Source organism: Mustela nigripes, chromosome 17 (genome assembly GCF_022355385.1).
Source record: "Mustela nigripes isolate SB6536 chromosome 17, MUSNIG.SB6536, whole genome shotgun sequence".
NCBI classification, from domain to species: domain Eukaryota; kingdom Metazoa; phylum Chordata; class Mammalia; order Carnivora; family Mustelidae; genus Mustela; species Mustela nigripes.
In genome coordinates, this window is record NC_081573.1 from 41,680,340 (window position 1) to 41,706,022 (window position 25,683).

Sequence of the window (25,683 nt, forward strand, 5' to 3'; positions counted from 1 at the left end):
AACTCACAACCTCAGGAACAAAAGTTGCACATTCTACTGACTGAGCCATCCAGACATTGCATCTAGGCATTTTTTTTTTTAAAGATTTTATTTATTTGACAGACAGAGATCACAGGCAAGCAGAGAGGGGGGGGGAAGCAGGCTCCCCATCGAGCAGAGAGCCCGATGCGGGGCTTGATCCAAGACCCTGGGATCATGACCTGAGCTAAAGTCAGAGGCTTTAACCCATTGAGCTACCCAGGCACCCCATGCATCTAGGCATTTTTAAACTGAATCCTCCTAATGTCCCACCTCCCCCACCTACCAAGTAGGCTTTGCTATTATCACTCCCTTTTAGCCATGGGAAACAAGGCCCAAGAAGGGAACAAGTACTCAGTGCCCCAAATAAGTGGAAATGCTAGGAATGGAACCCAGAATTCCAGATCCATGCTCTTCACCATTGCTCTTAACAAGTTGCCTCCCATCTGTCACTTAACCTCTAGAAGCCTCAGACTCCTCACAGGCAAACTGGAGATAGGAAAATCTGGAAGGTATTGTTGTAAGGATTAAAGGAAGTAATATATATGTTAATTTCCTTCCTCTTAGGGGTCAGATCCCAAACTACCTTTCCAGCTTCATCTCCTACCATTCTTTCTGTCTGTATCCCATCGTCAGTGACTCTAAACTCTGTAAACTTCAAAGACACTGTAATGCCTCCTCAACTTTGTATATGCAATTTCCTCTTCCCAGAACACTTCTCTCCTCCCTTCTCTGTATGAAAAGCCTGGAGCCTCCCCTAGCTAGAATTGGTCATTCTCTTTTGTTCCCACAGACCCCTCCAAACTTTTCTTTCTGGGTCCCTAGCTTGGTTTCAGGCCTGTCTTTTCAGACTTCGGTGGAGTGGGGGGGAACAGCCAGCTTGATGCATCCCCAGCTTCTAGTCTAGAACCTAATATGTAGTAAATGCTCAGAATTGATGTGTTAAATGAAAGAATATGTGTAAATGGAGAGAGAGAAAACTGAGTCCTCTCGAAAGAAGAGCAAAATGAAACACGAGGGAGCCCAAAATGAGCTGGCCTAGAAGGAGATTGCATTCACAAAAACAAAACAAAACAAAAAAAAAAACAACTGAGAAAAAACACAGGATTACAGTGGGCAGAGCCCAGAGAGTTCAGAGGGTGGGGAATGCAGTGATTCCAACTTGGGACTTAGAGCCCAGAGGGAAGATCTAGGTGGGGAGAGGGACAAGGATATAAAGAAGGCGAGGGAGCAGGATGACAAGACAAATGATCTCCACTTGGGTCTGATTGGTGATGGATCAAAAGATGTCGGGTGAGGGCACCTGGGTGGCTCAGTGGGTTAAGCCTCTGCCTTCGGCTCACGTCATGACCTCAGGGTCCTGGGATCAAGCCTTGCATTGGGCTCTCTGCTCAGCAGGGAGCCTGCTTCCCTCTCTCTCTCTCTTTGCCTGCTTTCTGCCTACTTGTGATCTCTGTCTGTCATATAAATAAATAAAAATCTTTTTAAAAAAAGGTGTCTGGTGAAGTAGAAAGAAAAGAGAGTAAAACCAGGGAGAGCCTACAAGAGACAGCAGACCGTCTAATACCCATGCTAAGCTGACTGCAGCAGAAGAACTCAAACCTGTCATTTATTTCACTTGCAGATTCAAATCCTGAAATTCTGTCCCAGTGGAGGAAACAATAGTGCCCTTGAACAACTCTAAATTGGCCACTGTGGCAAGGATGTGTTGCTGGAGGGAAATCCCTGGGAAAACAGCCCGGAGGATGGGCCTGGACTCCCTTTTCGGAGGTACTGTTTGATATCCAGGTATACCCTGTGGGGTGGGTGGGTAGGACAGTCCGACCAGCTTGAGAGATACACTAGCTGAGAGGAGAATGATCTATTTTGAAGAAATGAAATCTCCATTTCTTGCTACTTCTACAAATGTAAAGTGTGAGCTGTACCATTATCTCCAAGAAAGGTATGTTTTGTTTTGCTTTGTTTTAAGATTTTATCTATTTAATTGTGTGTGTGTGTGAGAGAGAGAGAGAGAGAGAGGGCACAAGCAGGGGGAGCAGCAGGCAGAGGGAGAAGCAGGCTCCCACTGAGCAAGGAGCCTGACTGGGACTCGATACCAGGACACGGGGACCACAACCTGAGCTGAAGGCAGATGCTTAAGTGAATGAGCCACCCAGGCGTCCCCAAGAAAGAAGGTATGTTTGACAAATCTTAAAAACGAAAAACATACAAATCCCCAAAGATCACAATTCCTGCCAGTCAAGTCATGCTACATGCACTGGCCCAGAAACCTTAATTAGGTTGTTTTCTAAAACTCTCTCAGTCAATCCTTGCTCTGACTTCTAGTAACACAAAGCCTTCTACTCATGGGAAGCCATTCAGGGGCTGTATGAATCAAAAGAACACATTCCCTAATTCCCTCACTTTGCTTTATTGTTCTCAATAACACCTACTTATTTATTTATCATCTGTTAGTCTCCCCTAGTAGATAAAACCTCCAAAACCATGAGGATCTTCTTGCCTGTTTTGTTCTCTGCTGTATTTGCAGCAGCCACAATAGTTTGTGGGATCTCAAGTCATTGTTTTTTTAAAGATTTTATTTATTTATTTGACAGACAGAGATCACAAGTAGGCAGAGAGGCAGGCAGAGAGAGAGAGGAGGAAGCAGGCTCCCTGCTGAGCAGAGAGCCCGATGTGGGGCTTGATCCCAGGACCCCAAGACCATGACCTGAGCCAAAGGCAGAGGCTTAACCCATTGCCCTGAGGGAGAATTTCTTTAGGGAAATATAGACCAGCATTTAGATGGCTAGTTACTAGCACAAGGATAATTAATGTTACTTTTGGCCTAGACAGTAGTGAAGAAACACGTCAGTCAGAAGCAGTGTAAGACTAATAGCGTGGGGGCAGTTGTGCACATGTGTAGGTATGACCACCACAAGGGGGCTCACGAATGTACTACTGGCAGAGCTCAGGGACTTAATGGAGGTTTTTCAAAGCAGAATCAGTGCTCAGAGATGCCTAATGCTCTGATGTGGGCTGCTGGAAGGAGCTTGGAGGAGCCCACAAATCTTCAACTGCCTTATAAAAACAAGGAAGGCCAACATCAATGTGAAACTCAAAGGAAGCAAGGCTAGTAGAACAAGAGGATGCAGAAGAGCTGCTATCAGCCAAAGGAGCCAAATAAGAGACAACTATCAATATCTCAAACCCGCCTCTCCCACGACTACCTCTAGTTCCCTGACCCCGCAGAAGTAGCTTCAACCTTCATAGGTCATCGTGGGTACATTATTCAGTGTTCTCTCAGTGGATGCTTATTAAACATCTGTTACAGGCTGGGTGCTGTGAGAGGCTGGGAATGTAAATATGAAAAGAATACAGGCTAGTGAAGGAGGAAGATACATGAATACCTGAGCCAAACAGAATAGCACTGATAGGTGACGGGAATTAACTCTGAGAGCAGAGAAACAGAACGCTGCCTGGAAATGTCAGGCTAGGCTTCCCTTGGATCACATGTAGGGGGACCATTCTAGGAAGAAGAAATCGCAAGTTAAAAGGTGTGAGGAGAAGTCATTTGGGGTGCTTAGGGACATGGTTGAACTTCAAAGTGTGTGTGTGTGTGTGTGTGTGTGTGTGTGTACCCATGCATGCACGTGGCTGTGTATGTGCTGGGACAGGGCATGCAGATGTCACGTCAAGGGTTGTCCACTTACCCATACATCCGCAGACAAGCTATGCTGTTGAGATGAGTATCTACTGTTGATGTAATCTTGCTTTCCAGGATTACAGTGGTAATCTGTCTTCACATCATGAGTAATAGGAAATGTGAGACCTGTTACTTGTCTGTTTTCATAAAAGCATCATTTGTGTGATCAACATAAAAACTCCCTGGCTCCCTCGAGCACAAGGAATGCAGGTGCATTTGGGTTGCTTGCTGGTAGAAGAATGCTCATAGGCAGAATAATTTAAGTTTCTAAACTTAGAAGTCCCCAGAAGGCAATGGAAAAGGAAACACAAGTAGCATGCACTGTCATGCTAAGTCCTCAGTGGGCTTCAAGGGGACGAGTAAAAGGGAAACTATAGTTTGCCAAAAGCCTTGTGGGGGACCCTGAAGAGAAATTTCACACTGAAGTAGCAGCTGACTCTCAACCAGGCTGATAGCTTGTGAGAGGCTGGAAGTAGCTTACATTTATTTAGGCAAAGGGGACTTCCCAAATCACATAGAAAGCTCCAGGATACACTGTAATGGTAATGTACAGACCTGGAATGACTACTCTGTATTTTCTCTGTGAACATCCAGACTCATGGATTTACATAGCAGCTTTGATGACTCCCAAATTTATACCTCCAGATCAGATTGCTCCCATGAATTCCAGACCTTATACATCCTGCCACCTTTTCACCATTGCCACTTGGATATTTAATACCCTTTTCTTGCCTCTCAAATTTAACACATTCAAATCCAAACCCCTGATTTTCCCCCTAAACCTGCTCATCCCTTGGAATCCACCATTTGCTTACTGCTCAGAATACAAAGGAGTTAATCCATTCTCTCTTACCCTACCAACAATTCATACCAAGAATTCATTAGCAAACCCTGTCAGTTCTCTCAAGAGATACATCCAGAATTTGGACACTTCTAACTCTACTATTACCATTTTAGGCCAAACTACCACTGTATTTTATCTGGATGCTACAGGAGCCTCCTAACTGGTCTTCATGCTTTTCTTGTGACCCATTAGAGTGTGGGCCAGGGGTTGACACATTGTGGAGCATGAACTCATGACCCTGAGATCAAAACATGAGCTCCTCACACATTGAGCCACCCAGGGCGCCTCATACATTGAGCCACCCAGGTGCCCTGGAAAACTTTTTCTGTAAAAGTGCAGAGAGCAAATATTTTAGGCTTTGAGAATTTTGTCCCTATTACAACTATTCAACTCTATTAAAGCTGAAGAGCAACTATCCACAATATATAAACAAGGGAGCATGATTGTGCTAAAATAAAACTTAACAGGCACTGAAATTTGAACTTCAGGTAATATTCATGCACCAAAAAATATTTTTCTTTTGGTTTTTGTTTGACCATATAAAAATGTAAAAACCATTCTTAGTTAACATGCTGTACAAAAAAGGTAGTGGGCTGGATTTTATCCAAAGGGTATAGTTGGATGACTCCTGGTCTAATATGAAGATAGAAGTCAATGATTTTTTTATAGTTTTATTGAAATGTATTTTATGTGAAATGCATTCTTATTATATATAATATGAATGATAAAATCTCCAATTTAAGTTGTACAGTTCACTGGTTTTTAGTATGCTCACAGAGCTGTGCAGTCACCATCACTATCTATTTCAACATCCTAAAAAGTAACTTTGTACCCATTTACAGTCATTGCCAATCCTCTTCACCTTATCCTTCCCCCACTGTACCTCAGCTCTAGGCAACAACTAATCTACTTTCTGTCTCTATAACTTTGCCTATTATGCACATTTTATATAAATTAAATCATACACAATATGGTCCTCTGTGTCTGACTTCTTTCTCTTAGCATAATGTTTAAAGCTCATCCTTGTTGTTACATTTATCAATACTGCATTCCTTTTTACTGACAAAAATATTCCATTTTATGGATATACATTTGTTTGTTATTTATCAGCTGATAAAACACAAGGATTGTTTCTACTTCTTGGCTACTATGAATAATGCTGCTTTGAACATTTGCTTACAAGTTTTTGTGTGGACATAAGTTTTAATTTTTCTTGGGTACAGACTTAGAAGTGGAATCAATTGGGTCGCATGATAACTCTAATTTTTTGAGGAACTGCCAGACTGTTTTCCAAAGAAGCTGTAAGTATATATTGAAATGCAATCTTCTGAATCTGAGATGGGTTATAAGTGTAAAACACACCTCAGATTTTTTTTTTAAAGATTTTATTTATTTATTTGACAGAGAGAGATCACAAGTAGGCAGAGAGGCAGGCAGAGTGAGAGGGGGAAGCAGGCTCCCTGCTGAGCAGAGAGCCCGATGCGGGACTCGATCCCAGGACCCTGAGATCATGACCTGAGCTGAAGGCAGCAGCTTAACCCACTGAGCCACCCAGGTGCCCCACACCTCAGATTTTTAAGACTTTGTACAAAAAATGTAAAATATATCAGTTTTAAAATACTGATCACATGCTGTAAAGATATACACTTTAAATATGTTGAGTTAGGGCGCCTGGGTGGGTCAGTGGGTTAAGCCGCTGCCTTCGGCTCAGATCATGATCTCAGGGTCCTGGGATAAGGTCCCGCATCGGGCTCTCTGCTCAGCCGGGAGCCTGCTTCCCTCTTTCTCTCTCTCTCTCTGCCTGCCTCTCTGCCTGCTTGTGATCTCTCTCTGTCAAATAAATAAAATAAAATAAAATAAAATAAAATAAAATAAAATAAAATAAATATGCTGAGTTAAAGAAAATATTATTAAAATTAATGTTACTTTTTAGTTTTTTAAAAATATGGCTACTAGAAAATTTAAAATTACTTGTGGCTTTCATTTTATTTTTGTTGGTTCATTCCATGTTTTCCTTAAAGACCACAAGAATAATGCCTGCTACCCAAAATGTTTTCAATAAATACTGGCTGAATGCATTAAGTTGGACTGCCTGAGAATAGTCTTTAGACTAATAATTGGAAAACTCCCATTTTCTCCAAGGAAAGCATTCATACATTTATGCAAGAACCGGATTTTTGGACAGGCCTTAGCAGTGGGGAAAGTGATGGAAATGTGTGAGGCTGTTGATTTGCTTGAGATGGCTATTGATTCTCCAGCTGTATTTATACTCTGCTTCAAAGAATAAACATCACTTCAATTAGACCAGCTTAAGTGTTTATTTCTTTGAAAACACTATTTCCAAAACATAAGCACTTGTTTTACTGTATCTTTAGGGACGCAGATCCACATGATTCTTCAACTACTGCTCACACAACTTGGAACTTTGGAATTGGACCCACTCATTGGCCTGTGAGTTGTTACCTCCTATTCTGAAGTTGCTTCCTATATGGATTTTGTTTCAGTTTGGAAAGTGAGGATAGGAAAGGAATTAAAGGGCTTTATAAACTGTTTGTATAACGGGCTTGTGTTCTTTAAAATGGTTCTTCAAAAAATTGCCTTGATCTCTGATTTTCTGTAATGAACATGTGACTCCTTCTTTTTCCCCACAGAATCAGTGCTTTGGCATAGAGTCATCAGCAATCTTGATATTCCAGGGTATGTAAGTATTTTTGAAGCCACTTGTAATTATTCTAGCACTCCATTGCAGAGGTAGTTGAAAAAAATTTTATTTCAGGTGGGTAGCCTTAAAAAAATAAAAAGAAAAGACCACTACAACAACTTGTGTTGGGCTATGTTAAGGGTTTTTTTAGGGTTTTGATTTCCAAATATATAATAACTTTTAAGAAAAAACATTAAGTTATTTAGTAAGGAATACCTACAAAAACAGTGTGAAATGTTCTCATTCCTATATGACCCAGATATGCAAGATCTACCTCAATTTTCTTCTAAGAGGTGTTAGGGAGGCACAGCTGGTAGTGCACTGAGATGAACTGTGACTTATCAGGTCAGTGCTTATGGAGATGGATCCCATAAACAACACTTTGTCCAGACAGCGGGATTAATATGGAGCATGGCCAATGGTCCTTTCCAGTCATAATATTTAGCTTTTCTAGGTTAAAAGGAAAATCATTGTCCAAAAACTAAGAATAAACTACTTAAGATAAGCTATAGAAATGGTTTCTGGGGGCGCCTGGGTGGCTCAGTGGGTTAAGCCTCTGCCTTCAGCTCAGGTCATGATCCCGGGGCCCTGGGATCAAGCGCCACATTGGCCTCTCTGCTCAGCAGGGAGCCTGCTTCCCTTCCTCTCTCTCTCTCTGCCTGCCTCTCTGCCTACTTGTGACCTCTGTATGTCAAATAAATAAATAAGATCTACAAAAAAAGAAAAGAAGAAGAAAAGAAAAAAAAGAAGTGGTTTCTGTAGTCTGGAGAAAAATTAAGATTCAAGAAGAATGTTAAAATACAATTTCTAAGAGTCAAGGAACCAACTCCGCAGCTGGTTAAGTTCCATCCTGGAAATGTGGTGGCTACTGGTAGAGGTAAGGTACAGTCAGGATGAAATCATTTATTCAGTTTACTTATTACTTTAACTCATTCATCATACTTCCCCATTAAGAGGGTCATCTCAGCAACCAATACATGAAAGAACCCAACACTTAGTGATTGATATAAGTCCTATGTTTCTGATCACTCTTCTAAGACAAGAGTATCTTACCTGCAACAAAGGCATCAGCTGCAAACCCAGTGCTTGCTCATAGAGTAAGTTCAGTTCTGCACAACTGGAGAAGGAGAGTTTGGAAGTGTAGAGATAATAATGCACATGCCTAAATGTGGAACCATCTCTGTCAATGAATAGCCTCTGGCTTTCCAAAGAGGTCAAGGCTGAAGCCTCTTTCCATAGCAGGGAGTCTGGAAACTGAGCGAGTTTGCTTCTGGGAACTGAGAAATGCCAGCCCCCAACGTTGAAATGAAACAAATCCTCTGCTGATTCATGAGGCATGCCAGGCTCCTCCTAAAAGAAGAACGAAAACAGAGCTACACAAGAAAAAGAAATAAAAAGCATCCATATTGGAAAGGAAGAAGTAAGACTATTTGCAGGTGAAATCCCAAGGAATTCACTATGAAATTATTATAAATGAGTTCAACAAGGGTGAAAGATATATATATCAATTGTATTTTTATTTTTAAATTTTATTTATGTATTTATTTGAGAGGGAGAGAGAGTGTGTGTGTGTGCAAGAGTTGGGGGAGTGGGCAGAGGCAAAGGGAGAGAGAGGATCTCAAGGAAGCTCCACATCAAGCATGAGCCTATTGAGGGACCTGAACTCACAATCCTGAGCATGAACTGAGCTAAAATCAGAAGTTGGATGTTTAACTGACTGAGTCACTGGATTTTAATACACTAGCAATGAACAATCCAAAAATGAAACTAAGAAAACAATTCTATTCCAACAGTATCAAAAAGAACAAAATATTTAGGAATAAACTTAATAAAACAAAGGTAATACTTGTACTCTGAAAAGTTCAAAACATAGCTGAAATAAATTTTAAAAGACCTAAGTAAATGCAAAAACATCTCATGTTTACCAATCAGAAGATTTAATACTGTTAGGATTGGAATACTCTCCAAATTAATCTACAGATTGAACATAGTCCCTATGAAAATTCCAGCTGCCTTTTTTGTGTGTGTGCAAAAATTGGCAAGCTGACATTAAAATTCATATGGAAATATAAGGGACCCCAAATAGAAAAAAATACTCTTGAAAAAGGAGAACAGAATTTTAAAATTAATTCATTAATTTGGTAGAGAGAGTGAGGGGAGGGGCAGAGGGAGAGAATCTCAAGTCAACTCCCTGCTAAGCTTGGAGCCCAAAGTGGGGCTTGATCTAACCTGACCTGGAATCAAGAGTTAGACACTTAACTGAATGAGCCACCCAGCCGCCCCAACAAGAACAAAATTTGATGATTCACACTAAAATGCTACAGTAATCAAAATAATGTGTTATTGGTATAAGGAAAACATAGGGATAAGTGGAATGCCATTGAGAGTCCAGAAATAAACCTTTACATTTATGATTAATTGAATTTTATAAGAGAGCCAAGGCAATCCAATGGGTAAAGAACAGCCTTTTCAAAAAATAGTGCTGAGACAACTGGACATCCATGTGCAAAAGAAGAAGAAAGAGAAGAAGAGAGGAGGAAGAAGAGGAGAAGGAAGAGGAGGAAGAGGAAGAAGAACAGAAGGAAGAGGAAGAAGAAGAGGAGGAGGAGGAAGAGGGAGGAAGAGGAGGAAGGAGAAGTAGTAGTTAGACCCCCCACATTACACCATACACAAAAATTAACGCCAAATGGACCAAACCTAAAATTAAGAGCTAAAAATATGAAACCCTTAGAAGAAAACATAAAATCCTCATGATCTTAGATTAGGTAATGCCTTCTTAGATGAGATACAGAAAGCACAAGTGAAACAAACAAATAAAACTTCATCAAAATTAAAAACTTTTGTGCTTCAAAAGATGCCAGCAAGTAAAAAGACAACCCCATATAATGAAACAAAATATTTGCAAATCACATATCTGATAAAGAAATTGTATTTAGACTACATAAATAACTCTTACAACTCAATAATAAATAATAAAAATATGGACAATCAAATTTAAAAGGGGAGTAAAAAATCTAAAAAGACATTTCTCTAAAGGAGATATATAAATGATCAATAGCACATGAAAATATACTTAACATCATTTGCCATGAGGGCAATGCAAATCAAAACTTGCAATGAGATACCACTTCACACCCAGTAGAATGATCTGAATCAAAGTGATAGACGACAAGTGTTGACAAGGGTTAGAGAAACTGGAACCTTCTAACACTACTGGCGAGAGTGTAAAGTGGTGCAGCTACTCTGGGAAGCAGTTTAGTGGTTCATCAAAATATTAAACATGTAGTTACTATATGGCCCAGCAATTCCACTTCTAGTTATATATTCAAGAGAAATGAAACCTATGTCCACACAAAAACTTGCAGATGAATGTTCACAGAAGCATTATTCATAACAGCCAAACATTAGAAACAACCCAATGTTGATCAACTGCTGATCCTCACTGATATGAGGAACTTGAGAAACAAGACAGGATCATAGCGGAAGGGAGAGAAAAATGAAACAAGAGGAAAGCAGAGAGGTAGACAAACCACAAGAGACTCTTAATCTCATGAAACAAACTGAGGGTTGCTGGAGGGGAGGGGGGAGGAAGGGATGGACACTGGGGATGGTATATGCTATGGTGAGGGCTATGAATTGTCTAAGACTGAAGAATCACAGACTTGTTTCCCTGAAACAAATAATACATTATATGTTAATAAAGAAAGAATTTTAAAAAGATGACTTAGCTTATCAACACTATAGAAAAGTAGAACATATGAACACACAAACCATCTGTATCAGATTTTAAAATAAACACTCAGGGCGGCTGGGTGGCTCAGTGGGTTAAGCCTCTGCCTTCGTCTCAGGTCATGATCTCGGGGTCCTGTGATCAAGCCCCCCATCGGGCTCTCTGCTCAACAGGGAGCCTGCTTCCCTCTCTCTCTCTCTGCCTGCCTCTCTGTCTACTTGTGACCTCTGTCTGTCACATAAACAAAATCTTTAAAGAAAAAAAAACACTCAAGGAACACTACCCTTATAAACAAAATTTAGGGGTGCCTGGGTGGCTCAGTGGGTTAAAGCCTCTGCCTTCGGCCCAGGTCATGATCCCAGGATCCTGGGATCGAGCCCTGCATCGGGCTCTCTGCTCAGTGCAGAGCCTGCCCCTCTCTCTCTCTCTCTGCCTGCCTCTCTACCTACTTGTGTTCTCTGTCAAATAAATAAAAAAAAAAAAAGGTGGTAAATAGCATAAAAATTGCACCTTAAAAAGAGCCATTAAATAATTTTGAATTCTAAGTAAAAATTATGCATGCTGAAGCAATTGGGGTGCAATGTACTGATGTTTATAACATTTTGAAATGCATCAGCAAACCCATATGAATTGATAAAGGGATGGAAAGATGGACATGTGATAAATACAGCAAGATGGTCACTGTAGAATGCAGGCAGTGGGTATATAGTTCTTTCACCCTCTCTGAATCTTTCAAAATTTGCATTAAAATGTTGGTGGGGGGGGTAGAGTGTTAAAGAGGTGGTTGCTAAAGAAAGGAAAGGCCTACTTCTCCAACAAAACCTGTATCTTCCATTTTGACAGCTGAGGAAGGAAAATAAATGCATACAACAAAGAAGTGAGTGGAGTTCCTTTCTCTTAAAATAACCTGGTCTATATTCAGGTGTAAAGAAGGGCAATTATATATGCCACATTTGAGGCTAGAAGAGTTAAACGGGTCATGAGAAAGATTACAGATTTTTAAATGGTGTCATGATTCACGGAAGTTCAGGAAGAAAAGCCAATCTAATGAACTAAGCTAGGATTTTGAGTCCTGGCCCTCTTTAAAAATGGCTACAGCGGAGCATGACAAGCTGATGGTAAATAAGGGTCCCACCTAGACCAGAAAGCATAAATATGCAAGGACTCTTGATTTTGCTTTCTGCTTTTCTTAAAGGTAACTAGCTGGTTGACAGCTCAGTGTAAGTGCTCCTACTATGCAGATTTTGGCTGCCAAAGAAAACCCACTCCTGGAAGGTGAGTCACAGCTCTGTTCTCAGTCCTCTGTTCTTATTAAGGATAGGCTTTGACTAGAGTATCTTGGCTCAAGAGTTTGCCTCCTTCTTACACCTACGTGACTCATCCACAGGTGGGCTCTCAAGAGATACCTGGTGGAGTGAGGGTAGGGATTAAGGATGTGGCTGCTCTTTCTAGAGTTCTCTTTCCAAAGACTGCACAGGAGTTTGCTAGCCTAGAAGTATCCCAGCCTGGGGAGAGCCTTCAGTCAGAGGCAAGCTTGGGGGACCTGTAGCACTTGAAGGACAAAAGGTTTCTTGCCAAACTGACTATAGGAAATGGGGTAGCCCTAGCATAATCATCTCCAGCCCATTCCAAAGAGTATTTGTCCTTTCCGCACTGCTCCTCGCTCCCAAAGGAGCACTTCCAAATCAATTTCTAGAGCTAGAGCCTAAATTTCTAGAGCTAGAACCTGTCTAGATCTAAAGACAGGACTTCAACTCCTCCGAGCCAAGTTCACCAACGGTCCGATCTGGGGCTCCCTCCCTATCAGAGAGCTGCCCCCGCCCACCCCCTTCCCCACTCCTTCAGATCTGGACACTTCCCCACCACGCCCCCGCTGGCCACCGCCTTGTCTCAGAGTCAACAGCTTCAAACGCTGAGCCATCAAGAACTTGACCTCGTTAAGAGGCATACCCTCCACCTCTCAGACCTGAAGTACCCCAGAACCTCAAAGTAGAACACATCATCCTTCAAAACAGGCGCATTCTTCCAACCCCACAGAGCCAGACCTCAAACCCTTCAAAGCTGGAGCCCTATCCCATCCCGTGTCCCAGAACCAGGTCCTAACCCTTGGCCACATCGCCTCCCCATTCGCCGCTTTGGTGTTTTTGGCGCCCCCGCCAGGGCGGGATCCATACCATAGTCGGGACTCTTGAGGCAGGCGGGCAGGCGCGCGATCAGTGCCCTAACGGCCTGGGGTGATGGGCGGCACGCGGGGGGCGGGGGGCGGAGCCTGCGGCGGGGGGCGGGACCTGGCGTGCGCGAGCCTGTCTCGTGGACCGAGACAGGTGAGGGGCGGGCGGGCATGGCGGAGCAGTGGGATCTGGACGAGGAAGGCATCCGCCGCCTGGGGGCGCTGAGTCTGGAGCAGCCCGGTAGGGCCAGGACGGGAGGACCGGGGCGGGGAGCGTGGGGCCTGACGCTGAGGGGAGAAAACTGAGGCAGAGGTGGGGGAACCTCAGGTTGACGCGGGGGAATGGCGCAGAGGAGCGGTCCCTGAGGCAGAGGAGGGGTTATTGAGGCAGAAGAGTCGTGAAGTGACCTGAGAGTGTGGGGAGGAGGGCGAGGAATTGAGGGAGACGAACGGAGTCTGAAGTGGAGGAGAAAGTGGATAGGCAGGCCACTACGGGCAGAAACCAGGAACTGGACAGAGTCTGAGCTAATGGAAGGAAACGGAGCCCCAAGAGGGCCATTGGGGGGAGGAGGGACGAGCTGAGAAGCGCTTTGGAGGTCGCTGTGCTCCTGAGGAGGGCACGAAGGGCGTTCATTTGGCAGTTTTTGAAAATTTCAGGCCCAGGAAGCCTTTGCGGTAAAATGAGAAAGGGTGTTTGGGATAAAATGAGAAAGGATGTGCCCTTATCAGTCCCTCTCTTCGTCTAGTCTCTGCCTCAAGAACTTGGCCCTTTCTTTGATCCATCGGAATGTGTGCCCTCTTTTTTAGAGACTCTCCGAAAGGGGCCTCGGTTGTGAAAACAAGGGCCAGTGGCTGACGAACTGCGTAGCCCGCCTTTGACCTGGGCTCTGATTCGCAGAACTTGTTTTCTGAGTGTCTAAGGAGTAGACCTGTTGGGAAAGTTACCAGCATTCCTAATTCAGCTTTTACCCTTATTAAATTTACTCTATACTTTTTTTTTTTTTTTAAAGAATGTATTTATTTTGGGCACCTGGGTGGCTCAGTGGGTTAAGCCGCTGCCTTCGGCTCAGGTCATGATCTCAGGGTCCTGGGATCGAGTCCTGCATCGGGCTCTCTGCTCAGCAGGGAGCCTGCTTCCTCCTCTCTCTCTGGCTGCCTCTCTGCCTACTTGTGTTCTGTCAAATAAATAAAAATAAAAATAAAAAAATCTTTAAAAAAAAAAAAAAAGAATGTATTTATTTTGGGTGCCTGGGTGGCTCAACCCACTGAGTACCTTTTCCATTACTCTGCCTTCCGGCTCAGGTCATGGTCTCAGGGTCCTGGGATCTAGGCCCGCATCCGGTTCTCTGCTCAGCGGGGAGCCTGCTTCCCTGCTCTCTCTCTGCCTGTCTCTCTGCCTACCTGTGATCTCTCTCTCTGTCAAATAAATAAAATCTTTTAAAATTTATTTATTTATTTATTTGACAGAAAGAGAGAGAGAGATCACAAGTAGGCAGAGAGGCAGGCAGAGAGAGAGAGGGAGGAAGCAGGCTCCCTGCCCATCAGATCCCAGGACCCTGAGATCATGACCTGAGCTGAAGGCAGAGGCTTAACCCACTGAGCCACCCAGGCGCCCAAAATTTGCTCTATCCTTAATGCCAGGCCCTGAGTTATATGCTCCTGCCCACCCCCTTCCCCCGCAATATTTAATCCCCATAACAAGCCTGTAAAGCAGATGTTGTTATTGTGCCTAATTTACAGATATATTAAAATTAGTTTTAGTTTCCTGCCCAAAGTGACCAGGGTTTATTAACCCAGGACTCTTGAGTCTGGAGCCTGTGCTGTAACCATAACAAAAAGTTGTCTTTCTTCCATATTTGTGGAATATGAAATAATTCAGGTTTATCTTGTTTAAAAATTATTATTTAAAATTTATAAAAACTAGCACATACTATAACAGACATTACATAAATGAACAAAGAGGTTATTAATCTTTCCTTCTTCTGGAAATCCTTCCACCCCAACCAAAGTTAGTGGTGTGGTGTGCATATCAATAGAATGATGCAGATATTTCAGGTTTATCTTTTCTTTTCCAAACTACTTTGAGCTCTCTTATGTTACAAGCTAGCTAAGAAAAGCTTTATTGATTTGATACACTTTTGTTCTTTTCTTGCCTTTTTAAAGAATATTGATTGAGTTTTTTCTTTTGGGGGTGGGGCATGTTCTTCTTATATTCTTCAGCTGTAATGGCACAAGGCAGATATATTTTGCTTGTTTTTGTTTCCTTGTTTTATTACAGTCATCGGAGTAAGAAAATTAATTGTGCTTATTCTGACAATTCAAGCAATGCAGAACTATCTAAAGTAAAAAAAAATGTTCCTCCCTCTCCCTCTTTCCATACCTTTTCCATTACTTATACAAACATACACACATAGGTATTTTTTTAAGATATAAGAGCATATCTATTATTTAGCAATTTGCTTTTTTAATCAATAAAACAGATACTTTGAATTAAATTAATGAGCTGGTATATGCATTATAAAATTAAGCAAAACACAGTGGTCATCTTTGGGGAGAAAGGCTTTCACTTTTATTCTGTACTTTACTGTTGGAATTTTCTGGCTAAGTAAAAAGTATTTTTCTTTTTAATGTCCAAAGGGATTTTCTTGTGAGCTTGTGGTGCAGTTATAGACTGTTTTATATATTTGTTTGTTGTCATACTTCCATGTACTAAAAAATTCCCATACATTTCTTTTAGTTGTTAAAAATTATATTTATTTATTTGACAGAGAGAGAATGAAAGAGCACAAGCAGAAGGAGCAGTAGAGGGAGAGGGAGAAGCAGGCTCCCCGCAGAGCAGGGAGCCCCATGCGGGACTCTATCCTAGGACCCTGGGATCATGACCTGAGCCAAAAGCAGACGCTTAACCATCTGAGCCACCCAGGCACCCTTCCCCATGTTTAAATTATCCTTTGTCATGCAGAAAATTTTCATCTTAAGGTAGTCAAGTTTATTTTTCCTTATGATTTGTGATTTTTTGGTCTTAATTTTGAAGTTTCTCCCTATACTAATGACTTTTTTTCCCTAAAATTTCTGCTTTGCTCTTCCTTAAATCTAATCAACCTGGAATTTATTTTTATATATGATATGTGATTTGATATAATTGTATTTTTTATACTGGTAGCCAGTTTCCTTAGAACCTATTTATAGTATCTGCTATATTCCAAGTTCCTTTGTAAATCTGTTTGTACGCCCTCTGTTCTGTTCCACTGTTCTGTTTGTCTATTCCTACACCAGTATCACGCTTTTTTAACTACTATGGGTTAACAGTAGGTTTCGATAACTGGTAAAGTCAGTGCCCTCCTTCACTTTACTTTCCTCTTTCTCCTTCAAAGTTGTCTAGGCTATTCTTAGCCCTTTATTCTCTTTTAAAATTTTAGAATCAGCTTGTCGGTTTTCATGAAAGCATTTTAAGCAGGGATGTGTCCTGATCTAATACTTATTTTTAAAATATGACTCTCACCCATTAGAAGCCTGTTATAGTAGTCCAGATAAGAGATAATGAATGGCTTAGACTAGGAGATGACAGTGGAGATAAAAAGAAGTGGACAGAGTCAAGGTGTATTTTGTGGGTAGATAAGTGAAGACTTACCAAAAAAATGGGAGATGAATATGGGAGATGAGGAAAAGGAGGCTTCAAAGATAACACTTAGATTTGGGTTCAGTTATTACTGGGGGGACATTGGTGCTATTTATTTAGAGAGATCACAAAGACTGAGGGAAATATTGACTTGGGAAAGGGGAATCAAGAGTGCTGTTTTGAACATGTTAAGTTTAAAATACCTGCTAGACATTCAAATGTAAGATTTTTAGTAGGCAACACTGGATATACAAGTCTAGATCTCAGAGGAGAGAGGTCAGCATTAGAGTTGTAAATTTAGGGAGACATTGACAAATAAGTAATATTTAAAGCAATGGAAATGGGTAAACTCACCTAACTAGAGAATGTGGATGGAGAATAGGTTTTTAGGTTTTTTTTAAGATTTTATTTATTTTAGAGAGAGACAGTGAGAGAGAGCATGAGAGGCGAGAAGGTCAGAGGGAGAAGCAGATTCCCCATGGAGATGGGAGCCCCATGTGGGCTCATGACCTGAGCTAAAGGCAGTTGCTTAACCAACTGAGCCACCCAGGTGCCCTAGAAGAAGGTTTAAGACTAATATTGGGGTATTTCAATGCTTAGACTTTGAATAGAGAAGGAAGACATGGTGTCTTGGAATTTAAGAAAGGGTAATATATCAAGGAAGTAATGGTCAGCTGTGGCAAATGCTCTTGATAGGCTAAGCAAGCAGAAAAATGTTAGATTTGGCAACATGGAACTCATTGATCACTTTAACTAGTTTAGGGTAGTTTCTTTCTTTTTTTTTTAAAGATTTTATTTATTTATTTATTTGACAGAAAGAGAAAGATCACAAGTAGGCAGAGAGAGTGGGGGAAGAAGGCTTCCTGTTGAGCAGAGAGCCCGATACAGAGCTAGATCCCAGGACCCTGAGATCATGACCTGAGCTGAAGGCAGAGGCTTCACTGAGCCACCCAGGCGCCCCACTACTTTGGCTTTTAAAAATATTTCACTTAATTTATTATATGTGTAATATAAACAGTGAAAAGTAAGTCTTGACCACACCCCCTTCCCTGGACCTGGCCTATTTTCCTAAAGACAATCACTCTTAGCAATCTTAGATAGTTTTCCAGAAATATTCTGTACATATACAAGCATATATCACTTATTTTACAATTTTTTAAATTAATGGCAGTACATAAATATATATAAGAGTAGAGGCAACAGAATAATGAACTCCCATCACCCTACCTCTGCTGGTATTGTCAATTCATGGCCAATCTTCTTTCACCTGTACCTCACCTAACTTCTACCCACCTCTAAACCTCTGCACTATTTATTTTGAAGCAAATCACTGTCCTGCTTTAACCCATATATATCTTTAAAAAAAAAAAGAACTCTTCTAAAAATAATCACTTATGGGCATCAGGGTAGCTCAGTTGTTTAAGCAACTGCCTTCGTCTCAGGTCATGATTTTGGAGTCTAGGGATCGAGTCCCTCATCGGGCTTCCAGCTCCACAGGGAGTCTGTTTCTCCCTCTGACCTTCTCCCCTCTCATCTTCTCTCTCTCACTCTCTCTCTCTCAAATAAATAAAATCTTTTTAAAAATAAAAATAATCACTTATAAACCTATAAATACTTAATAATGATTTCTTGATATATCATCAAATGTAACTTGATATTCACCAACTGTCCTATAAAATGTTTCTGAATCAGGATCTATGTACTGTCTACTGTAATTGGTTGATACTTGTCTTTTTAAAAAGTTTTTAATTCCAGTATAGTTAACATACAGTGTTATATTCATTTCAGGTATACAATATAATGATTCAACAGTTTCATGCCTCGCCCAGTGCTCACCATGACAATTGCACTCCTTAATCCCCATCACCTGTTTCACCCTTCTGGTCATCATCAGTTTGTTCTCAATAGTTGAAAGAGTCTGTTTCTTGGATTGTTTTTTCCCCTCTGCTCATTTGTTTTGTTTTTTAATTCCACATTTAAGTGAAATCATAAGGTATTTGTCTTTCTTTGACTTATTTCACTTAGCATTGTACAGTTGATATTTGTCTTAAATATTATTTGATCCATAGGTCCTCCATTCTTTTTTTCCTTGCATTTTCTATTATCCTTAAAGAAACTATGGCATTTTCCCTGAATAGTTTCTTACAGTCTGGATTTTGCTCATTACATTCCTAAGATGTTTAACATTTTCCCCTGTTCTTGTTCCTATGAATTGCTAGTTAAGTGAAGCTTGATTTGATTCAAGTTTGTTTGTTTTTTGCAAGACTACTTCATAGGTGAGGGTATATGTTCTGTCATGAAGTATATAATTATCTGGTGATTTTTTGGTGATATTATCAGCTATTAAACATGACTGTGTAAAGTTCACTAATTAGGGATTGCAAAATGATAATTTTCTAATTCTGTGTTCCATTTTTATTAGTTGTAAGATGTATAAAAAGACATTTCCTGTTAACTATTTGGTTATCTTGAGGCACAGTGTGTACAGGAAAGACAGAATAAATACTATGATCTTTTTTTCAGCTTATTTTGAATTTTTGGAAAAATCAGATTTTTTCTTAAAATCCTCTCAAAGTGACCAATAAGCTATTTTGTTTTGTTAGTGTCATTATAAATTCATGGACTTAAGTGTTTTTGGTGTGTTCTAATCTATTGCAATTATTACCATAATTGCTGCTGAACTTGTCCCAACTTTAGCTAGTGGGAAATCTTTCAGGTTGATTCTTGAGAGCTTTTTTTTTTTTTTAGTTTTTAGTTTTATTTATTTGACAGACAGAGATCACAAGTAGGCAGAGTGGCAGGCAGACAGAGAGAGAGGAGGAAGCAGGCTCCCCAGCAAGAAGAGAGCCCACTGTGGGGCTCAATCCCGGGACTCTGGGATCATGACCTGAGCCGAAGGCAGAGGCTTTAACCCACTGAGCTACCCAGACACCCCTCTTGAGAGCTTTTTTGATTTTATTTGTTTGAAACTCTTTCATCATTATAAACAAGCTTTATTTACTTATTTTTTATAAACAAGCTTTTTCACAAGTAAAATGTGGTTTGAGCCATTGGGATTCTGTAGCTCATATATTAAAATTGGACGGTTAGGGATCCCTGGGTAGTTCAGTTGGTTAAGCAGCTGCCTTGGGTTCAGGTCATGATCCCAGCGTCCTGGGATCGAGTATCACATCGGGCTCCTTGCTCAGCAGGGAACCTGCTTCTCACTCTGCCTCTGCCTGCCATTCTGTCTGCCTGTGCTCGCTCTCTCCCCCTCTCTCTCTGATAAATAAATAAAATCTTAAAAAAAAATTTTGAAATTGGACGGTTGTTCTGTTGTTCTTGACATCTATGACAGGCAGTGTTTGATTCTATCTCTGATCTATTTGTCTTCCCTCTCTTTATAAACATTGAAAGTGAATGCATAATCTCTTAAGAACTTGCACTTCATATGAATCATAAAGGAATATCACTGTGGCAGTTTAACATTTGAATGATAATTCTGGTTCCTTTAAAAAAATATTAAAATGTCTGCTCTTCTACACAGACTACAGTGAAAGGCATGAGAAATGCTGCAGGGCATTGATAGAAATTATAACTGACCTTAGCTTTTGTCCCATGATAACACATTCTTAGGGTACCAGATCATTGCATACTACAGGACTACCAATAAGCTGCACTCAAAGTCAGGAAAAAAAATTTTTGAAATATAATTCATCTACTACAAAATTTTTTGTATATAATCTAGTGTCACTTAGTTCCTTGCTTAACCATTACCATTGTCTAGTTCCAGAACATTTTTATCAGCCACAAATGAAACCTTATACCCATTAGTCAGGCACTTCTCATTTCCAGCTTCCCCCTGAGACCCTCCCTGGCAATCACTAATCTGCTATGTGGATTTGCCTGTTCTGAATATTTCATATAAATATAATCATACAATATATAGCCTTTTATATCTGGCTTCTTTCACTTAGCATGATATTTTTAAGGTTCATCCATATTTTGACACATATGTGTACTTCATTTTTTTATTAATAGATTTTATTTTATTATTTTTTTTTAAGATTTTATTTATTTATTTGACAGAGAGAGATCACAAGTAGGCAGAGAGGCAGGCAGAGAGAGAGAGGAGGAAGCAGGCTCCCTGCTGAGCAGAGAGCCTGATGCGGAACTCGATCCCAGGACCCTGAGATCATGACCTGAGCCGAAGGCAGCGGCTTAACCCACTGAGCCACCCAGGCGCCCAATAGATTTTATTTTTAAAGCGTTTTTAGGTTTAGAGAAAAGCTGAGCAGAGAGTATAGAGAGTTCTGTAAAAGCTCCCTCTTCACCCCTCATACTTCCCCTACATCTCCCCAGTTTCCCCTTTTATAAGTACCTTGCATTTATGTGGTACATTTGTTATGACTGATGAACTAATACCAATATATGATTTTTTTTAAGATTTTATTTTTATTTATTTGACAGACAGAGATCACAAGCAGGCAGAGAGGCAGGCAGAGAGGCAGGCAGAGAGAAAGGAGCAAGCAGGTTCCGCACCGAGCAGAGAGCCCGATGAGGGATCCTGAGATCATGACCCGAGCCGAAGGCAGAGGCTTTAACCCACTGAGCCATCCAGGCACCCCCCAATATATTATTATGAACTGAAGCCTGTTGTTTACATTAAGATTCACTCCTTGTGTTGTTTGATGCTGTCTATTTTGACAAATATATAGTGTGTATACCATTTACTTCATAGGTGAGGGTATATATTCTATCATGAAGTATATAATTATCTGGTGGTCTTTTTGTGATATTATCAGTTAGTATCAAAAAGAATAGTTTTACTGCCCTAAATATCCCCTGTGCTCCATCTGTTCATCTTTCCCTTTCCACTCACTTCACCTCTAGCAACTACTCATCTTTTTACTGCTCCTCTCTACAGAATGTCATATAGTTGCAATCATTTAGTATGCAACCACTAACTTTTTTTAAAGATTTATTTATTTATTTGAGAAAGGGAGTGTGCATGCATGCAGGGATAGGGCAGAAGGAGAGGAAGAGAGAGAATCCCCCCCACCAGCAGTCTCCCCATTGAGCACAGAGTCCAGCACAGGGCTTCAAGGCTGAATCCCAGGATCCTGAGATCTCAACCTGAGCCGAAATCAAGAGATGGATGCTTAACCAACTGAGCTACCCAAGCATCCCGAACCACTAACCTTTTTAAAAAAATCTTTTTTTAAAGAAGATTTATTTATTTGACAGAGATCACAAGTAGGCAAAGAGAGATGGGGAAGCAGGCTCCCCACTGAGCAGAAAGCCCAATGCAGGGCTCAATCCCAGGACCCTGAAATCATGACCTAGCCGAAGGCAGAGGCTTAACTCACTGAGCCACCCAGGTGCCCCTGAAATGACCTTTAATTTTTTTAAATATGAGTTCTATCTTTATTTTCAAATCTTCCTTTTCTTTCTGATAATTTTTCTGATTTTGTCTAATTTACATTTTTTCAGCAATTTTCAAACTCTTTGGTTTCAGAATATTAAAAAAATAGAGTGACATTGTTTTATATTCTTATAAATATCTTTAATGTCTTAATTGGAGACCTCTTGGGGTCTCATATCTGCTTTTGTATTAAATCTCTTAGGATTTGTTGTATTGGTTGAAAAAAATATATGTATATATCAAAGATTTTATTTATTTATTTATTTATTTATTTGTCAGAAAGAGAGAGAACCTGAGCACCTGAGCAGCATCGGGAGAGGAAAAAAGCAAGCTCTCCACTGAGCAGGGAGCTCAATGGAGGGCTCAATCCCAGGACTCTGGGATCATGACCAGAACCAAAGGGATATGCTTAACTGACTGAGGCACCCAGGCACCCCTGGTTAAAATATATTTTTTAAAAATTATGCCTCACACCGATAAGAGATTCTAAAAGGAGGGAGTGCTTTAATAGCATTTTCAATGAATTGTGGATATTCTTTTTTGATATAACATGAAAACTGGACAATTGGTAGTTTCTTACAGTTTTGTTGTATGTGGAATCTGAAACCATATCAGCATACTTTTTGTACTTTGTTGCATTAAATCCATTTTGGTACATCTTGCATTTTTAAAAAATTTTTATTTATTTTATTAGATTTTATTTATTTATTAAAGAGAGAGAGAGAATGCACACAAGCAGGGGGAAGGCAGAGGGAGAGGCAGGCTCCCCACTGAGCAGGAGCCTGACGTGGGACTCCATCCCAGGACCCTGAGATCATGACCTGAGCCGAAGGCAGACACTTAACGACTGAGCCACCCAGCGTCCCACATCTTGCATTTAAATGGATCTTTTACCCATGCATGATTTTGTGATGTCATGCATCGGTCATTTGAAAAATATTAACTTACTGAGTTATGTAGTTCTTTCAAATGCTGATAAATTTCATTCTGGATAACATATAAAATAAAAATTTCATTTGTTAATATCCTCAATCTTGGGGCACCTGGGTGGCTCAGTGGCTTAAACGCCTGCATTTGGCTCAGGTCATGATCCCAGGGTCCTGGGATTGAGCTCTACGTTGGGCTCCCTGCTGACACAGGGAACTGCTTCTCTCTCTCCTCTCCCCTTGTGTTCACTCTCACTCTCTCTGTCTCTCTCTCTCTCAAATAAATAAATAAAACCTTTTTTAAAAGTATCATCAATCTCACTAAAAAGATCTTTAAAGGTCTATCACTTGTTTTCCTGAAATAACAATCTCACTTTGTTTTCAAGAAAATGCCTCCAGATATTCTAACTAACCAAATATTCTGACTAACCATCATGTATCAGGGCTTTTCAAGTAAAAATGGTATTCCAGATAAAAAGTAGCTAGTTAAGCTGGCATCTCAAAATCACAGTGGGGCTCCTGGGTGGGTCAGTCGGTTAAGCATCCGTCTCTTGATTTCGGCTCAGGTCATGATCTCAGGGTGGTGAGATTGAGCCCTGTTGGCTCTGTGCTCAGCTCCATGCTCAATCTCTTGAGCTGCTTCTTCTTCTTCTTCTTCTTCTTCTCTCTCTCTCTCTCTCTCTGCCTCTCCCTCTGCATTTACTCTCTCTCTCTCTCAAATAAATAAATAAATCTTCTAAAATATTCACACAAATGTTTTCCCTCAGAGCATCCACCATACTTCAGTATGCAGCAGAAGTACTTCGTGCATATTTCTCATTTAGTCACACAAATAAAAAGAACATGTGCTCAAGTTTCAAAATCAACAAAATTAACTATTTTTGCTGCTTTTTAAAGGGCATTCTTGGGGCACCTGGGTGGTTCGTTGGTTAAGCCTCTGCCTTCGGCTCAGGGCATGCTCTCAGGGTCCTGGGATCAAGTCCCGCATCAGGCTCTCTGCTTAGCAGGGAACCTGCTTCCCCCTCTCTCTCTGCCTGCCTCTCCCCCTACTTGTGATCTTTGTCTGTCAAATAAATAAATAAAATCTTTTTTTTTTTTTAAGGATATTCTTAAGTGAAACTGGCTATTTTTTTTTTTAAATTGCGAGTATGTGATGGTAAAGAACACTATGACTGTGAATGTGTCTTGGTTATCCTAAGGCCCAGTAGTTTTGCTTTTACACCATAGGTGCAACACTGGAAAAGCTAATTAATATTTTAGTATTACTATGAAAGGTTTTTTTTAAATAGTTTTGATTTTGTGGACCCCTGTGCATGTCTCAGGGACCTTCAGCAATCTGGGAACCACACTTTGATAACTGCTACATTTTGTTTTTATATCTTTTAGCTTGTTTCAAAATACTAAGTTAAGTTACAGTTTTCATTTGTAATGTATCTTTCTAGAGTGCTTTCATTCTTTAGGGATGCTTCTCTCTCTTTTTTAAAAAGATGCTTCTCTCAATCTTTTTTAAAAAAATATTTTCTTTATTTATTTTGACAGAGGTCACCAGCAGTCAGAGAGGCAGGCAGAGAGAGAGGGGGAAGCAGGCTCCCCGCCGAGCAGAGAGCCCAATGCGGGGCTTGATCCCTGGACCCTGAGATCATGACCTGAGTCAAAGGCAGAGGCTTTAACCCACTGAGCCACCCAGGCGCCCCTCTTTTTTCTTTTATTAACCCACATAAAGTGACTGTAATCCTTTCCTGTGGCTCTTTAAGTGCGGTTAAGTTTTCCTGTACTTTTACATGATAAGGGTAGGCCAGAATAGCTTTTCTAGTTTCAGAGTTTTAGAGCTCCCTCTCCTGTTATGTTCACAAAGTGCTAGAAAATGGAGCTTTATGTGTCCTGATATCTGCCATCTTTGCTTTTCTCCCCACTTGTACCTGTACCTTCTTTTTCTTTTGAACCTGTTGTTTCTATCCCATTCAATGTGGATTCTACTCCCACGAATTACTCCCTGATGTGGGTCTTGTCTTGAAAGCAATCTTCAGTTTATTACTTTTCAGAGTTTCAGGGTCCAGACTGCTCTAGCACCTTAAACCTTATTTCATTGCAGTCTCCTGGCACTCGCCTACAAATTGGATCTTGCAGAACCTCCTTCCAGTTTTGATTGCTATTGTATTTAGCCCACCACACTTGCCAGTGAGTTCCTATTGACAATTTTGAGATTTTCCTCTTTTTAGTGCTGTTAGAAGTCTAGTTGACTTTCTTCCATATATAGGATATATTATGTAAATATATATTATATTCTTTATACACACATACGTTTTTCCTTTTCCATACATACCACACATACCTTTCCGCACATACCTTTCCACACATACCTTTTCCCTCACTGTCTTAGAGATCTTTCCATGTGATCACCTACAAACCTACTTCATTGTTTTTAATAACTTTATACAATAATTAACACTTACATAGCTATTATGTATCAGGTACTGTTCTAAGTTTTGTATATATATTAATTTAATCATTACAGCATCTTATGAGTTAAATACTATTGTTATCCCTATTTTACAGATAAGGAATCTGAAGTACAGAGAGAGTAAATTA

At 40.5% G+C, this 25,683-nt stretch overlaps 2 protein-coding genes across 5 annotated transcripts in view; one reads left to right on the forward strand and one right to left on the reverse strand.

Annotated features, from left to right (window-relative positions):
- The window catches only part of KCTD19 (potassium channel tetramerization domain containing 19), a 29,614-nt gene extending 16,392 nt beyond the window's left edge, over nucleotides 1–13,222 (reverse strand). Inside the window, exons 1-2 of the mRNA XM_059383702.1 lie at nucleotides 13,150–13,222; nucleotides 8,299–8,595 (exon numbers count right to left, since the gene is read on the reverse strand). Coding sequence (XP_059239685.1) covers nucleotides 8,299–8,595; nucleotides 13,150–13,152 — 300 coding nt within the window. The 5' untranslated portion in view covers nucleotides 13,153–13,222. The remainder of the gene's footprint in view (nucleotides 1–8,298; nucleotides 8,596–13,149) is intronic.
- A 68-nt stretch (nucleotides 13,223–13,290) lies between these two features.
- The window catches only part of LRRC36 (leucine rich repeat containing 36), a 45,128-nt gene continuing 32,735 nt past the window's right edge, over nucleotides 13,291–25,683 (forward strand). For all 4 annotated transcript variants that reach the window (XM_059383855.1, XM_059383856.1, XM_059383857.1 and 1 more), the window contains exon 1: nucleotides 13,291–13,386. In XM_059383855.1, the coding sequence (XP_059239838.1) occupies nucleotides 13,317–13,386 (70 nt within the window). In that variant the 5' untranslated portion in view covers nucleotides 13,291–13,316. The remainder of the gene's footprint in view (nucleotides 13,387–25,683) is intronic.